The sequence below is a fragment of the Erpetoichthys calabaricus genome, chromosome 9 (genome assembly GCF_900747795.2).
Source record: "Erpetoichthys calabaricus chromosome 9, fErpCal1.3, whole genome shotgun sequence".
In the NCBI taxonomy this organism is placed as follows: domain Eukaryota; kingdom Metazoa; phylum Chordata; class Cladistia; order Polypteriformes; family Polypteridae; genus Erpetoichthys; species Erpetoichthys calabaricus.
The window spans coordinates 91623141-91640008 of record NC_041402.2 but is presented as its reverse complement, the minus strand read 5'-3'; the positions used below and the strand labels follow the sequence as shown (position 1 = coordinate 91640008).

Below are 16868 nucleotides of genomic sequence, written 5' to 3'. Positions count from 1 at the left end.
TCTAACTTTTGCTATATTTCTTAAGTGAAAAAATGCTGTCCTAGTAATCTGATTAATATGTGATTTAAAATTCAGGTCAGAATCTCCTTTTGGCGGTTTCATTCCTTTAGGGGAAACCCCTCCTCACTATTTCTGTGACTTCCAATATACGTAGGAAGCCCAAATTTCCCATGCTCATCCTTTGCACTGTACTTAAAAATGTTAAGAATGTTTAATTTTGCACCGTGCCCCGTAACGAACTTTCGAAAATAACTTCTTCTTTTTGGCGTTTCTCACCATTATGCAGTAAGGAACTTTCGGAACTGACCTCTTCTTTTGGCAGTTTCATTCCTTATTTCCGCTAACAGACGAGTTATTTCACTGCAGAGACATACACGGGTCGCCCCCTGTCCCCTTTCCATTTTCTGCACGGCTGCTGTCTGTGCACCTACCACGTGGTTGGCTCCCTACCTATATATACTAGTAAACCCCCGATTCTCTAAAGAATCGCAAATCCAAGAATGGCAATTACTTTCTGTTCCCTCCAATATTTGTAGGGATGTAAGATCATGGAGGGTGGGAGCGTCCTGGGAAAGTTTTCATTTAATGAAAGAAATATATTTGTAGTAAAGCTGTTTCTTTTTGGAGCCATGACTCGTTTGGTTCTGGTGTTTCAGAAGCGCACTGTAGGCGCATTCATTCATTGTTTTTATCCATGCAGTCTCGTTTTTGTTTTTCTATGGGTGTGTTGTTAGCTAGACGTCATTTGCTGTTAGGAATCATAATTGAACCCCTGACCGCAGGCACTGTGGAGTAGCTGACTGGTGGCACTGTCAGTAGTCACCACTACCTCAAGTTTAAATACATACACATATATAGATAGACGCCGCATTCACTGTGTTTCCCAGTAGACACGATACGTGAGCCTTATTGCTAGTGGCAAAAGTGCCATTTAAACTAATACAGTTAGACGTGGAAACCGGGTTTTCTGATGAAAAAACAATAATGTTTAAAACAGTATCGTTTACATACAACAGATTTTGGCAAATCGTTTAAATGCAATTATTAATATCCATTTATACACTAATAATGGTAATTATTAAATAATTATAATTATAATTATTATTATTATTAACCATTCCTCCCATATAAGTAACATTTCGGGGACTGCCTTCACACTCCTCTCGCTCACTCAGATCTTGTAATTTGAGAGTATTCAGTCTGGCAATATGGTGCAGCCTTAGTTTGTGGAAGACAGACACAACTAAAGACTTGAGCATAAAATGATGGGTGTCAATTTCAAACTGTGTTTCCTCAATGTGCTGCTCCTTGAGAAAAAACATCATTTTGAGACATGTTACCAGCTAACAACAATCTACATAGTGACTAAATACATTTAGCCAAAACGTTGTTTGGAGGTTCACTTGAACACATAAATGCATAGCTTTGCTAGCTTAGCTAAAGTAAAGATTATAAAACGGGATTTTCTAACGACCAAATATAACCAAAACAATTGTTCAGCCTTACCTATGAAATGTAATTTCCCGGGATCTGGTTTGGAGTGTATAGCGGTTTGTACAATCCCAAGCAGCACATTATTCATTACTTCACTCCACAGCAGTGCCACTCACAATATGGCGGCGACGTTGACGTACGATTCTGCTAGTCATGAGGCGTCTAGTTATTCTGTGTCAATGTTAAAATATGTCACCATGGCAACGTACACGCTTTACGTCAAGTTTAGTTTACAGGTTGTGTTGTGTTGTTTGGGCGCTACCTACTGAGTCTGGGAAGCCGCTCTACTGAGTCTGGGAAGCCGCTGGGTTTGACTCTGGGGCGCTGAGTCGCAGTGCGCGTGCGCTTCGATGCATCCGTCGTCCTGCGTCCGTGCATATATACAACTGTCGTTTAGTAATATAGATTAACGACATCCTGTGCTCATGTGCCTCTTCACTTGCTTCCTTACTTTCTTCAGCTGTTCGTTGTGCTCACTGCTCCCTTCTTCTTTACTCCACCGCTTCAAGGCTAGCATTATTGGGTTTCCTTACTTCCTCACGTCTCCCTCCTCGTGACTGTTGCCTTTTCTTTTACTCCACCGCTTCAAGGCTGTCATTATTGGGCTTCCTTACTTGCTCATGTACTTCTTCCTGGTGCTGACTTCTGCTTTTCATTTCCTGCTCCACCACTTCTCGCCTTCCTTCGTGCTTTCTTTCTCAACGGGTGCAAGCTTCTCCCGAATAACATGTCTATTCTGGTGATCACCATCGATCACAATTTTGCCGACCCATACCCAGTGGTTACCATGCCCCGAGATTGCACCTGCCTCTTCCATTCTCTCTTACTTATTGCATGGCCATATCAGTCTCAGCCTTGATATCCGCAGAGACATTGTATCTTATGTACTGAATGACTTGGAGAGGTTCAAGGTGTGGACTGATGACAGTACAGGAGACAATTATACTACACAGGACCACTATAGCAGTGAAATGCTTAAGCTCTCAACCTATGGTTCTGCATGTGAACTGATAACTGCCGCGGAATTGTTTCATTGTCGCTTTCAAGTATATAGAAATGGGGAAATAATTTACACCTTTGGACAACCGGGAATGCCTGTTAAACATCTTAGATTCACGGGCAGCCATTTGGGTAGTGGACACTTCGATGTTTATGAATGTTTCAACTCAGACAACGTGGACACAAAGTTATCAATGAAACCTGGGGGGTATTTTTCGTACGTCACTTAAATCATCCGAGATCAGGTGCCCCATCTTGGATAAGTTAATGCCGGTGACACTCATCCGGGATAGGTCGGTTTTTCAAAAGCAGCCGTGTATTAGATTAGTCTAGCTGGATCTAATCATATGAGAGGAATGCACGCGCCCATGCTGAGTGAAAAGCCCATATATATTGAGTCTAGAAAACATGATCAGCAAGTCTTTGATTGGCTGTAACAAAATGACGAAAGAACGGGCGCATTTTTTTTTTTCACAAACGTGGCACAAGACCTTTTATTCGAAGGACATGAAGAATTTCTAGATTTAATATGCACAAGGGGTAACACTGCAAAAGCAGCCCAGACCAGAAAAGACGGCTGGCAAAAAGTGGCCGACAAATTAAACGCTAAGTGGTGTGCATTGTACTTACTGAATGCAGCATTTCATTTCCTATGTGTCAGATTAATTATTATTTAATATGTCATAATTCCAGATCAAAGGTGAGCACAAGGAGAACATGGGAACAGGTTAAAGTGAAGTACAAGAATATACTTCAAACTGGTAAATATTGGTATATAACTATTTAAAGAATTGTTGACATAAATAATCATATATAATATAAAAAACATTAATTTTAAAGCTAATAAGAAGGCAGACAAGCAAAAAACAGGTGGAGGTCCACGCGGTCCAGACCTGACCCCTGCAGAAGAGTTGGCTCTCCAGCAAAATGCCCATCGCCTTGTTTCTGAGGGCATTCCACGGGGATGCTCCTCCTCAGAACCAGTGGCAGGATGCAGTGGTCATTTCATTTCAGGTAAAGGATGGTCTTTGCATATATTTGTCCTCCATGTGTGCCATAGTTATGTTCCATATAGCCTACTTTTTTGTTGGGTCAGTTGCAGGGAATGTCATATCCCTTGAACCTGTGTCTGACAAACGAGATATTGACGAAGGTCAAATATTTCATGAAGACACTGTGTCTGATTATTCATCAGGAGGAGAGGTACATTTTCCAAATAGTGTTTGATCAAACTCCACTCTGATCAGTCCCATGTGCCCCAATCACATTTGGAAATCCTTGTAATGAGAATGATCGAGATTCTTCATGGAACTGTGGGTGTTTTTGCCTGTGTATTAACTACCTGCAATGGCATGAAATGCCTCTTTTATTGTCTGCACACGCAGGTGTCCAGGAAACACTATGAAAACCCGAAGGAAATATTTCAGAGCCAAACAGACTTTACGAATTGCCTGGCAAACTGCACTTTTAGTTAGATTTTCTGCATCGTACAGTATATAAAAAAGTGCTGCTTATAAAAAACCTCAAAGCAATGCATACTGTCTGTGTGGTTGTGAGAGCCCAACTTCGCCTAGTTTGACTTTGAATATAAGGTGCTAATAAATCTTTGAGGTACAATATTCCCCCTCGGCTAAAGTGGTATCTTTCAAAAAGAATTTCCACCAGGAGCAATAAAGGATCTTGCCGATTGCGCAAAACCCTCTCTATATGAAATTCTCTTCTTATAATTTGCGCACCAATATCAATTGGTCGCTCATTCATGAACGGCGAAGCCATGACTGGATGACCACGCACCGTCACTGATTACGTGTGTAAACTAATCCTTGTTTACGTAGGACTGGGCCTTCAACCTTTGTCATCTGGGACACCTTATAGTTCAAATCTGCAAGTATTCTAAGCAACATTCTGGACAATAGGTTGGCATCTCATCCAGGGAATGTTCATGACAAGTTCCCGAATGTAGTGAAGATCAAATTATAATTTGCCTGATTCCAAGAATTCCTTCACAATGTGTTAGGGTGGTATTAGCAGCAGTACTCCATGCTTCAATAAATTGTATTTTACTCAGTGTTATACAAGAATAAATGCTGCAGGATTAAATAAAAAAAAACACACAACTATAGTGTAACCTTATTAATAGTGCCAATTAAGATATTCATGCTGCTAATATATTTGTTAGTTATTTTGCTTAACTAAAGGTGTGATAAACATATTGACATCTTTATTAGTCATTTTTTATCTTTTCTATCGTTTTAATTTATTGCTGGGGCACTAGCAGCTATTGTTGCCTTGACTAAGATCCTACAGACACTTCCCTCACCTTAGCATGTGGTATTAGAGTAGCTGGGCACATTAATAGGTACAGGTACAACCCAGACCACAATACTATACAATGGCATGGAGGTGTAGTCCAACCAGTTGGCCAAGATCAGGAATATTTTGACTTTAATTATTCCAAACAACAGAGAACTTTCTAGAGATTCCAGGACCACTGTATAATAAACTCTAAGGGCCTCATGCATAACACCGTGTGTAGAATTCACACTAAAACATTCAGATGCATAAATCTGTGTGTACGCTAACTTTCATGTTCTTCCGCTCCATAAATCCCGCTCTGTGTGAAAAGTAACGCACGTGCACGCACCTGCTGCCACTCCCCAACTCCTCCCAGAATTATACCTCTTCGAATATGCAAATCAATATAAATAGCCCTTAAGCTCAGTGTTCTGTGAAAAGACAATGGCAAATGCACGGGGGAAAATAGAAGAATTTCAGTGAATACCAAGTGGAGGCAGGGAAAAACGTACTATTTGTTGTTTTAAACATTGGCATAAACAACAAAAGGAAGTTGATCGAGTGACAGAGAGTGTCGGAGAAACTCGAAAGCTCAAGTTCACAAATTCGCACAGTGCCCGAAATAAGTCGCCATGAAAAGGTCATAGCAAAATGTCTGAGTGTCATATGAAAGCTTATTAGGGTACAAAGAAAAGAAAAAAAATAGGGACACAGTTGGAAAAAAGCTCAAAATGTCAACTTTAATCTCAAAATTTCCACTTTAATCATGTAGTTTATTTTGTCATTAAAGTAGAACATCATAAACTTCATCTTAAAATCGTTTAATTTACTAGTTTCTCAAATACCATTGTAACTAAAGTAGCACTTTAAATGTTTTGTATTGTATGTGTTCTAGGTACTCTGTGTGTGAATCACTACATGCTTCTTAAATGGGCTTTCTCTTCCTCCAACAGGACACAGAATCCATTACATTCGTTATATTTCAGCTCTCTGAATAATTTAAATACTGAGATGTATACTTGATATCATTTTCATGATGAAAGGAGTTAAAGCATGTTATTAAACATGGGAACACGGTGGCGCAGTGATAGGGACGAGCTGGCCCCCCGTCCAGAGATTGTTCCTGCCTCATGCAAGATGCTTGCTGCTCCGTGCGTGACCTTTGATGAAATAATTTATTGCCGCAGTATTGTCTCTCTCAAACATACTAACCTCCAATTCCTGTCCCTCCTTTTCTTTCTCCAAGTACCCAATCACCACACAATCAGCTCTGTAATAGATGTTAAGCCATCTGTAAGCTTAGAACTCTGATTCTTCAAATCTTTTAAGGAACATGGAAATATGTTTGTAGTACATGTTTAATTGTTCTATCCATCTATCCTTCCAGTGTCGTGCCAGCCCCTGCAAGAATACAGCGAAAGGCAGGAACAATCCGTGAACGGGGCGCCAGCTCGTCGCTAGCACTGCGACACTGTGTCCTCACATGTTAAATTATTAACAATATCGATTATTTAGGTGGCACGGTGGCGCAGTGGTAGTGCTGCTACCTTGCAGTTGGGAGACCTGGGTTTGATTCCCGGGTCCTCCCTGCGTGGAGTTTGCATGTTCTCCCCATGTCTGTGTGGGTGTGCTCTGGTTTCCTCCCACAGTCCAAAGACGTGCAGGTTAGGTGAACTGGCGATCCTAAATTGTCCCTAGTGTATGCTTGGTGTGTGTGTGTGCCCTGCGGTGGGATGGTGCCCTGCCTTGGGTTTGTTGCCTGGGATTGGCTCCAGCAGACTCCCGTGACCCTGTGTTAGGATATACCGGGTTGGTTAATGGATGGATAGAGTATTTAAATGATGTTAACATTTTATCTGTATAATATAATAAACATATTTTGCTGCATTTCATCTTAAAAATGTAAATATATATGTAAATACACTCTTTATAAAGTAGCTCAGGTTGTGCAATATTATAACTGTATCACAAGGTTACAGTGAAGTAATTGTACTTATAAGTACAAACAGTTCTACAAGGAGCACTTGACGGACTGATTGATTGCGTTTATAGTTCTTGGGATGAATAGATGGATAAAGGGATAGAGGAATAGATGGATCTGCTGTGGCAACCCTTAAACAGGAGCAGCCAAGAGAGGAAGAAGAAAATATGTTCATGGTGTATAGGGTTGCTTTTGTAAGTTTTTGATTTTGCTGCCACTCTCACCCATAGGGTACTGTTTAGTACTGAGAGGCCAAATACAGATCCACCTTTACATGTAGCCTTTAGCAATGTATGGACTTAAATATATATCTGATTTGAATATTTACCAGTATAACTTTTCTCTAACATTGGTCAAGGATTGGGGACAATTGAACCAATAGCCATCATCTTATCCTCCATGGAGTATGCATAGATGTGGTGAGGTATCATCTTTGTACATTGTTTCACCAAATTTGACTAAAAGTTTTTATATTTGATCTGGCTGCAAATATGTGAACCAAATGTCCTTTGTTAATTCTCTGGTAATAGCTGCATGCTTCACTGGCTATTTTGTATTATTTGGCAAAATATGAATACATGCAAAAATTGAAAAATCGATGTTTCATATGGTGCATAAATAAATACATTACAAAAAGTGTGTCCCTGTGGGGGTTTGTTACACTTAAAAGACCACCAAATACATTATGTCTTTTGAACAATGCAGATAAAAAGGGTTCCAGAATATTGTAATATCACTGTTCAGCTCAGCTGAATGAATATTTTGAGATTATTTTTCTGTTATATCATTTACAGAAGTAAATAAACACAACAAATTGCTTAAACCTTTTGACTGTTTTATCCAGTACCTGTATTCTGTGCTTCTGGGAGCATCAAAAATGTTCCAATAAAGCAAGCTGTCCTTAAAAGTTTTTATTTATATATTTATTTTTGTGAGGAAAAAATGTTTTACTTCTGGCATTTGAAAAGATGCATGGAGAGTTGTCAATAGGGGACATTTATGCCTAGTGTTCACAAAGTAACCAAATGCTTAAATGGCATGCAATAGACTGTCTGAGTGTGTCTTTGAAAATACTTAATGTACTTTCAATATGCTTACTTGAATATACTGTATGTATTTATATATTTTCATACAGCGGAATAGTGACACCAGGAAATATTTTACAATTACCTGATATTATTTTATGATATCTTTAAAATTTGCATTTGCAGATTTTCATTTGATTGTGATAGGCTGTATGATGTAAATCTGATGACAGGAGGTAAATGGAGGGGAAAACTCACTAACAAATCGTTAGTATCATAAATGATATTAAGATAAAAGGAATGGTCATAGTAGTGGACATTTTACATAAGGGGACCTGAGAGTAAACTAGTACAAGTGAAGTAGATTTTTCACTTTAGGTTACTTTACAAGTTGTTGTGTGGTTTAGTGGTTTGATCAACTGATTTTAAACTGCAGAGTTACCCATTGAAGCCATGCTGTGCAAGAGACTAAACCTTCCTGCACTCCATTTGTAAAACATATTCCATTGTATGCTAATCCTTTGAGTTTCATTAAACAAGGGTTTCTACTATGTAAACAATACTTAATTTACTTTTATGCTATTTCTAACTTACAGCAAATATGAAAGAACAATGGTTAAATCACAATGGAAAATCATATTATTTTTCAACAACAAAACTCTCTTGGGATAACGCAAACACTTCCTGCAGGAAGCAACATTCAAACCTCACAGTGATCAAGACAACTGAGGAACTGGTAGGACTATTCTCTCTTATATGTTTAATACTGAAGATATTTTGTTTAGTATAACTGTTCATTATGTAACCATTAGTAGCATACATAAATAATTTGTTCTTTAATAGTATATGTTTATTTTGCAAATTTCCATGGCATTTCCCAAGAGCAAATGCTCACAAAGTGTTACAAGCCTATTTGCAGGCTGAATGTTACCTTAAAGACAAAAATTACAACTGTAAGTAGTGTGGATCAATTCATAACAAACAGGTTAGGATGTAGATGTTTTATGATTAAAAATGAAGGGCCAAGAACATTCTAGAGAAAATTATGTACAGAAAATGGACCAATTTAAATAATAATATCTTGAACTTGTTATATATTTATTTTCGTTGCTTATTGACAAGTCAGATATTGCTTGCCTTAACCTATGTTTGTTGAGTTTCCTGTTATAGTCTTCTCTTTTCGTGTGCAGTATATTTCTCAGGCAGGCCAGCTACACCCTGCAGTCAGTCACAAATGCACTTCTTTAACTGGTTCTTGTAGATTACACCAGTGATTAAAAGATGTTCTCATCAGATAGAACACACAAGAAGGATGAATAGCATTTGTAGCAATCAAAATGTCAAGCACATTGATTTCTAAAATATCTTAAGAAAATCTCCACTCTCCTTCCTTGTCTCCTCTCCTACATGGCAGAGTGTTAGGAACATTATATTTGAAAAATGAAATTTCAGCGTTCAAAGACATTTTGGACTTACTTTGATAGGAAATACATTTTATCAGTCATTCTCAAACAGTATTATGTTTGGCATGTAATGTGGCTGTACCTATTTGATTCTCCAGACAATATGTCCATTCATGCATGGATGATTTTTCTGAACCTCTTATCCAGTTCTTAGACACAGGGAGCCATTGCCTTTCCCAGCAATTTTGGGTGCAGTGTAGGAGCTAACCCTGCACAAGGTGCCATAACTAAAAAGGATGCATTAAGTAGTAATTCTCATTATTTTATTTTTAAAGAATTTCATATTGAATCACACTGTGGGCCAAATGTGGGTTGGATTGAGAAAAGAGAATGAAAAATGGAATTGGATCGATGGGACAGCTTTTCAGATCAACATGTAAGACATTCCGTTATTTTCTTTAATGATGTTAAAGCAATAATGCTCATGAATATGCATAACTGTGGCTTTACTTTTTTAAATTAATATAATGTATTTTAGTATTAGGTTTTCTGAAAACAGTTGCTACATGATTAATGTGGGCCAGTATATGTTAATAAAAATGAAATATGGGCACCAGAAAGTAAAACCTAAAACAGCAATAAATAAGATGTTAGAAAAAATAGCAGAAATCCTGTAGCTTGACGTAACATTAAGCATTTACCATAAACACAACTGATAGTGTAAAGCTTACAGGTGCAGAATTTTATTTGTATGGATTTAAATTTGTGAACCCTAATTGTTATTTCTTCTTAGCCTGGAATAGTGTATCTACTGTATCTAGTGAGAAGGTCTTCTTTCAACAGGAAGCTAATTCAAAGAACAACAAAAATGAGCAGAAGTGCATTGAGTTAGTGCTGGCCAGCACCATACAACTGCAATAAACACAGTACTGTGCAAAGGTCTTGGGAAATCTAAAGAGTTCACAAAAATATTTATTTTTATATGCCTTCTGGATTAGTATGTCAACAGAAAAGTGTACATTTTAGAGATACAAACATTCTTTTTGCAAAGACTGATTCAATAGAACAAGATATTTGTACGTCCTTAAAGAAAGAAGCTAATTAGTAGTACGCAACTTCCCAGTTAATAAAATGTGACATCTTTATACACATACAAGTATAGCCCAATGCTTGATTAAGAAAAAATAACAAACTGGAGCCCAATGATCAATCACATAATGTGCAACTGAAACAGAAAACCTGTGAAGAGGTAATAAAACTGGGCCACGGACAAATATACTAAAAAGGTGAAGCCATAGTAGGTATGGTGGTTTATTTGGCAAATCTTAAACCACAGTAAAAGTGAGCATAGCAACAAGACACAAGGAGGTCATTCCACATCATTAAGTTCTCTCTCAAGCAGAAATTTTGAAGCATACAGTTGTGTTTCCACATGTGCTGTCCTAACTCTTCAGCAGAATCTCCCACAAATGGGCCAGAAACCCTGTGGTCAACCACAGAAATACATCCAAGCTTACTTTCCTTTAAAGTCAAAAGATGTACAGCATTGCTATCAGCTCAGAACTGGCAAAAACCTTTTGCATACACGTATACCCATCCACAGACCATTGAAATTTTAATGAGTGCTCTTAATGAAAGTGTAATGACCAAAATGTCATTCCTTTTGGGTGGAAAGAAAGCCAAAATGACTCACCTCATATTTTTGCTGACACTTAATTTGGCAAAGAATGCTTTTGATTTGATTATAGATTTTAGCATGTTTTATGATCATATATTTGAATTGTTTCACTGATATATGGGATCATTTGCAGTTCTGATTTAACAAACATTTTTAAGTCTTGTAATTTTGTTTTACTAAACTTATGCCAGAATATCATATTATTTAACCACATCTGTACTGTATTTACCTGAAACAATAATGATTAACCCAAAAAAAAATTCTAAACTTTTAAAGTCAAACACTAAATGCCTATATCTTAAATATTTGTGGCATGCTGTTATGATTTAGACAAAAAAACATTTTTTTGGTATTAACTAATTTTGTTTAAAATTCATTTTGACATTTTGGAAGATTCTGGACTTCCAGTAATCTCCCTGTATGATTATTTTTATATGTAAACGCCTCTAGATATGTGTTAATAATTATTGTCATGTGTTTCATTTACTACAATGCCATTATGTTTATGTAATAACATCACCATTCTCATTAGCTGTTGATAGGCCACACCCCCAGACGTCACATCACACAACACTTTACAGCCCAGCACTGGATGCTTAGTGACTTCTGGGATTGTTTTAGTAGTTACAGTGCTTTTGCCTCTTCTAGTGAACCTCAGTTTAAGAATTATAGCAAGTTCTTTTTTACTTGACTTTTTCACTTAATCTTCTGGTTTGGAATTTTGCTTCATTAAAGGTTACAATCCATTTCCTGAATTTTGGGTTCAAAAGAGCAGGTGCACTTTGCCAATACTTCGACCCAGCTGAACTGCTAGTTCTTCTTCCCAGGAGTTATTTTTTTTCTGCATTTTTTCCCCAGTTGCACTACACCACAATGACTGCCACCCTGACTCTTGTTCCAAGGATTATGTAAAGTGTATCATCACAAAATATGGGTAGTGATGAGTGAGACAGCTGAGTTTCTATTTGTATGCAGTTCCACAAAACTGAAAGTAAAATTTGCTTTCTATTCAATTTTGCAAAATGCAATAAAATAATATTCCTCCATAATGGGTTCAGCAACATTGTTTCCCCCCCTTAGAACTCGTACATTTCTCAGCAAAGGGTCCAGATGGAAATAAATGGTGGAAAAATGTCTTTTGAAAATATAAACACAACCCACAAAGAGACATAAAATGTACTTTTAGACAACAGCTATAACCCATTGAGTCAACACATTTTGTTCTCCAAAGTGGTTGAGAAAAAATACACTACCATTGAGGTCTTAGATGAAATACTGCTTTTGCTGTTTCTCTTATTTAAACTTTATACACACTGATATGGCTGTCTTCTTATCAGTGCAATTCTTCCGCCTAATGGAAACTGTCCCCACATTGGCATTAACACAAAGTTGTAGATGAGATGAAACTATAAGGAAAAAAGGATTTTTATATATGCTAAACACCTTTCTTCCTGGGTCAAAGGTGTACATTTCAAGACTCTTTTTGAAAAGCAAAACTACTTCAATTTAATTTAAGTAACTCACTCATCACTAATATTAGGTTAAAGTGGTCTAATCAATCTGCCCTTAAACAATAGCCATGAAACACCTTGATTGATATGACATATGATTTTAATTAGAAATCTGCCTTCAATGCAATTGTTTCCTGTATTATGGTCTTGTAATCCAGGATATTCTGTGTGATTTGTGTAACTTTTAATTGACACAAAAGTTTTGCAACAATGGGCATGTCTAAAGTGTATTTACATCACCCATAAATGCATAGGTAGATTTGTAGGAACAATAGAACTGAGTTGCTGTGTCTGAGATTCAGGGAAGATGCTGTGCAGCTTTACAGACAACCACGTGATGGAGTGGAGGCAGAAGCCAGACTCTTAGCATATAATGAGATTTCACCTTGTATTCATAAATAAGAAATGATACTTACTTTGCATGGTGATAAATAAATGAACAATATCATTATTACCATATTGAATAAGCATATCAAAGTGGTGGCTGTCAAACACGTAAAAGAAATAAATATTGAAATTATGCCAGTGGAAGCAACTGCCTCCAGGGTAAATTTGAAACTGTAGCTTTAATTCATAGTTGCAGTTGCACAGAATGTTTCTGTTTTAAAACAGATTAGTATATATATTTGCTAATGAGAGATTTTGAAATTCCAAAAATATGTACACCACGCTTCAGTCAAGATATTTCAATAAAAATTTCTTTGAAGAATGAGTATGCCAAATTTCAATTATATTGGTGCACTGAGAACCAAGTTATGGCAGGTGCTTTCACATTATGGATTAAAATGGATTATAAAATGCAGTAGATAAATAGAGAGCAACATCACAGTCAGCACTAACCTGCCAAAGAAACTCACAGCTGCTTCAGTTTCCTTGGGTTACAGATAATGTGTGAAATGAGCTTGACACAAACCAGTGAGAGCTCCTCCACTTTCTGAGGCTCCCAAGCAAATGTGGGATAAGTAAGAGGATATTGCTGAAAACTGAGTGTTGCACCAATGGATCAGTTTTGGATAACTTCTATCAAACTTTGCTCTAATAAAGATTTCCAGCCTGCTCAATTGTAAATATTTGTATCAGTTTCAGTGATCTTGTGTCTTTTTTTAAAATTGATGTTTATTTATATTGTCTGGAAACATTCAACATTTTGGGGTTTTTTATACATTCCTTTGGTTTTGTATTCACATTGATATTTCTATGCACTTTTGCTAGTTTGTATGTTTTTGTGTCACCATTTTATATTTTGACAGTGGCACAGTGATAGGACTGCTGCCTTTAGTAATGAGGCGATGGTTCTCGTCCCTGGTCTTCCCTGCATGGAGTTTTCTTGTTCTCTTGCATGTCAGAGAAGGCTCAATGAATTTTCTAAACAGCTGCTGTTCCCTGTGACTCTGCATTGTATGGCCATACACAGACAAGATTATAGTAAAATTTACAGTTCTGTCATTTCAAAAGGGTGAAGTAATGCCAGGAAACACACCTATCCAATTTAGTAAAAGACTAAGTGTCTGTGTGTCTGAGTATCTATCTGTCTGCTTGCTGTGTCTCTGTCATTCCAACAGATGGTGCATTACAAACATTTATAGTAATATGTTTTATTACTAATTGAAAGCAGATATGATCACACAGATTATTTTTGTGAGTTAATGAAGTAAATACTATTCTAGCATTTATGAGATCAAGAATAAAAATGAAGGCTATGCTACCAGATGAGACATACAAGTCTTTATTGAAGGAGAGATTATTAGGATAGGTTTGGGTGGAGTTTCATTGATAAGTATGAATTACTCCTGTAGCTGTGTTTGTCTCAAATTATCAAAGTTCTGCAGGTTTTAGTTTATTTCATATGATGATTCAGGTAATAGTGTGATATATGTTCAAATAATTCCACAGAGCAAATATCTTCTTTTTTAAAAGTTTTAGAACAAATTCAACGCCAAAGGATTCACACAAAAATAAAGAAAGAATTAATATTAAAGAAAAGAGAAGTTCTTCTTTAAGAAAGTTCTGTTTAAGGCTTATTTATCTTCTATATTTCTCTAAATTTGCTCATACAGTCGTACTGTACTTTCAAATGCTCATATCAAACTTGTCAGAAAACTGTATACCAATCTCCTGTTTGCAAATGTATCTAACAGTCTATACCAGTAAGTCTGTTCCCTAACTGTTTAATGAACACTCCATTTTATAGATAAAGCAAGGAAACTTCTATTTCTTGTTAACTTACATGGGGTATAAGACTAGGTCACTATCAGAAACTAATATTCTATTATTGAATTTAGGCAAAATCTTAAATAAGTTTAACTTTAACATTACTTTCTAAGATTGGTTCCTACAGCATTATTAATCTTTATTAAGGACAGCATTATCAGTGACACTTAAATGCCATTTAGTGAGAATGATGTCACCAGCAACATGAACAAAGGTCAAAAGTGCATTCTTTTGGATTAGAAGGTTCAAGGCTTAGATTAAAATACACGGCTATACAGGCTTACGATTTAAATCTAAAATCACTTTTCTCTAGTTAAAAAAATGAGCAAGAGAAATGCCACCAAGCAGGATACCTTAGTTAGAGTACTATGAGAATACTATGGCACAAAGAAGACAGGCATGTGACTACTGGGAAATAGAGACATACAGGCAGATGAATCATTCATTGTTACCTTTTCCATTAACAGACAAATTTCTGCAGTTAAATAATGGTGTTGACAGCATTTATTTGCATAGTTTCGGTACAGTCATTCCCATGTGAGGAAAAACCAACACTAAGCAGCAGTTAGCAAGTCTTATCTTCATTATCAGTATCATCATCCAGTGCTGCGGAGAGGGGTGTCTTTCAGAAAGAGAATGTCTCTTTACACTGGGAACATTCAGTCATTCTGTAACACAACAGCTTGATGAATAACGTCAGTAAACTTATTGATATGCCAAGTGTCACACTCATCTTCACAAGTCACACAAGACATGAATTGTTTGTTTTAGTTTAGCCTATCAGAAGGCTGCCAACATAATTCAAAAGTCTAGTAGATTGCCCAGTTTGGGCATCAGCAGAAATAAAGGAGATGGTATAAGAAAGAAAATATTGTATGTATAGCATGACAGGTATAACATGTAATTTGGGTTTTGCTTCTTACTATGCACTATTTCTGCAATTTGGTTTTATATTGCTTATCAAGCAAACAGCAGGGTTTGTGCAATAAGATGTACCTTGTCACACTTAGGATGTTTAACATTCTGGCTCATTGCACTCAATGTATCATCAATGAGCATATCTGCTAGTAGCTGTAATAAACTTTGTCTAGTTCAATCTTTTCAATTGCATTGACTTCCAAAATCAGAAGACACAAAACATTTCCATTCGCATTGGAGAAGATGCTGTTGAAAGAATGAGCAGCTTTAAATTTCTTGGAGTGACTACCATTGATGAACTGAAGTGTTGTGTACAAAACATTTCATCCCTTGTTAAAAAGGCTCATCAGCACCTCTACTTTTTCAAGCATCTGAGGACAGCTTGATTTCTGTATCAATTGATGTACTGTGGAGTTCATTCTCACTACGTGCATCACATCCTGCTACAGCACTTGCCCAGCATGTTAAGCAATGCAGGGGGTAGTGACAGTCATATACAACACTTGCATAAAGAACCTCAGTCATCATGCACAGCCACTTTCCCCACTCCTCCAATCTTCCAAACTGTATAGGACCATTGACTCTCTCACCAATAAATTCAGGGACAGTTCCTACACATAACAAACAGTACATATATAGTATGAACTAGCAAAATACCCACGCTTCGCAGCGGAGAAGTAGTGTGTTAAAGAGGTTATGTAAACATATATATACATAAACATATATACATATATATATACATATCTACATACAGTAATCCCTCCTCCATCGCGGGGGTTGCGTTCCAGAGCCACCCGCGAAATAAGAAAATCCGCGAAGTAGAAACCATATGTTTATATGGTTATTTTTATATTGTCATGCTTGGGTCACAGATTTGCGCAGAAACACAGGAGGTTGTAGAGAGACAGGAACGTTATTCAAACACTGCAAACAAACATTTGTCTCATTTTCAAAAGTTTAAACTGTGCTCCATGACAAGACAGAGATGACAGTTCTGTCTCACAATTAAAAGAATGCAAACATATCTTCCTCTTCAAAGGAGTGCGTGTCAGGAGCACAGAATGTCACATAGATAGAAAAAACAATCTCTAGCAAACAAATCAATAGGGCTGTTTGGCTTTTAAGTATATATATATACATATACATATATACATATATATATATATACATATATATATAGCTGATTACCCAGTGGATTCGCTCACTGAGTGGAAGAGAAAAAAATAAAATGTAGTATGTATAAAATAAGTTTGTTAATTGCCAAATTTGTTTTTCCACAAATAAAGAGCACTTACAATAACATAGAAATCAATATAAACAACATTAACATCATTATCATATGAGAATATGAAG

At 36.8% G+C, this 16868-nt stretch overlaps 1 protein-coding gene across 1 annotated transcript in view; it reads left to right on the top strand.

Annotated features, from left to right (window-relative positions):
• The window catches only part of LOC114642557 (uncharacterized), a 469497-nt gene that overhangs the window by 441524 nt on the left and 11105 nt on the right, over positions 1–16868 (top strand). The window contains exons 18-19 of the mRNA XM_051932215.1: positions 8391–8530; positions 9533–9633. Of these exons, the coding sequence (XP_051788175.1) occupies positions 8391–8530; positions 9533–9633 (241 nt within the window). The remainder of the gene's footprint in view (positions 1–8390; positions 8531–9532; positions 9634–16868) is intronic.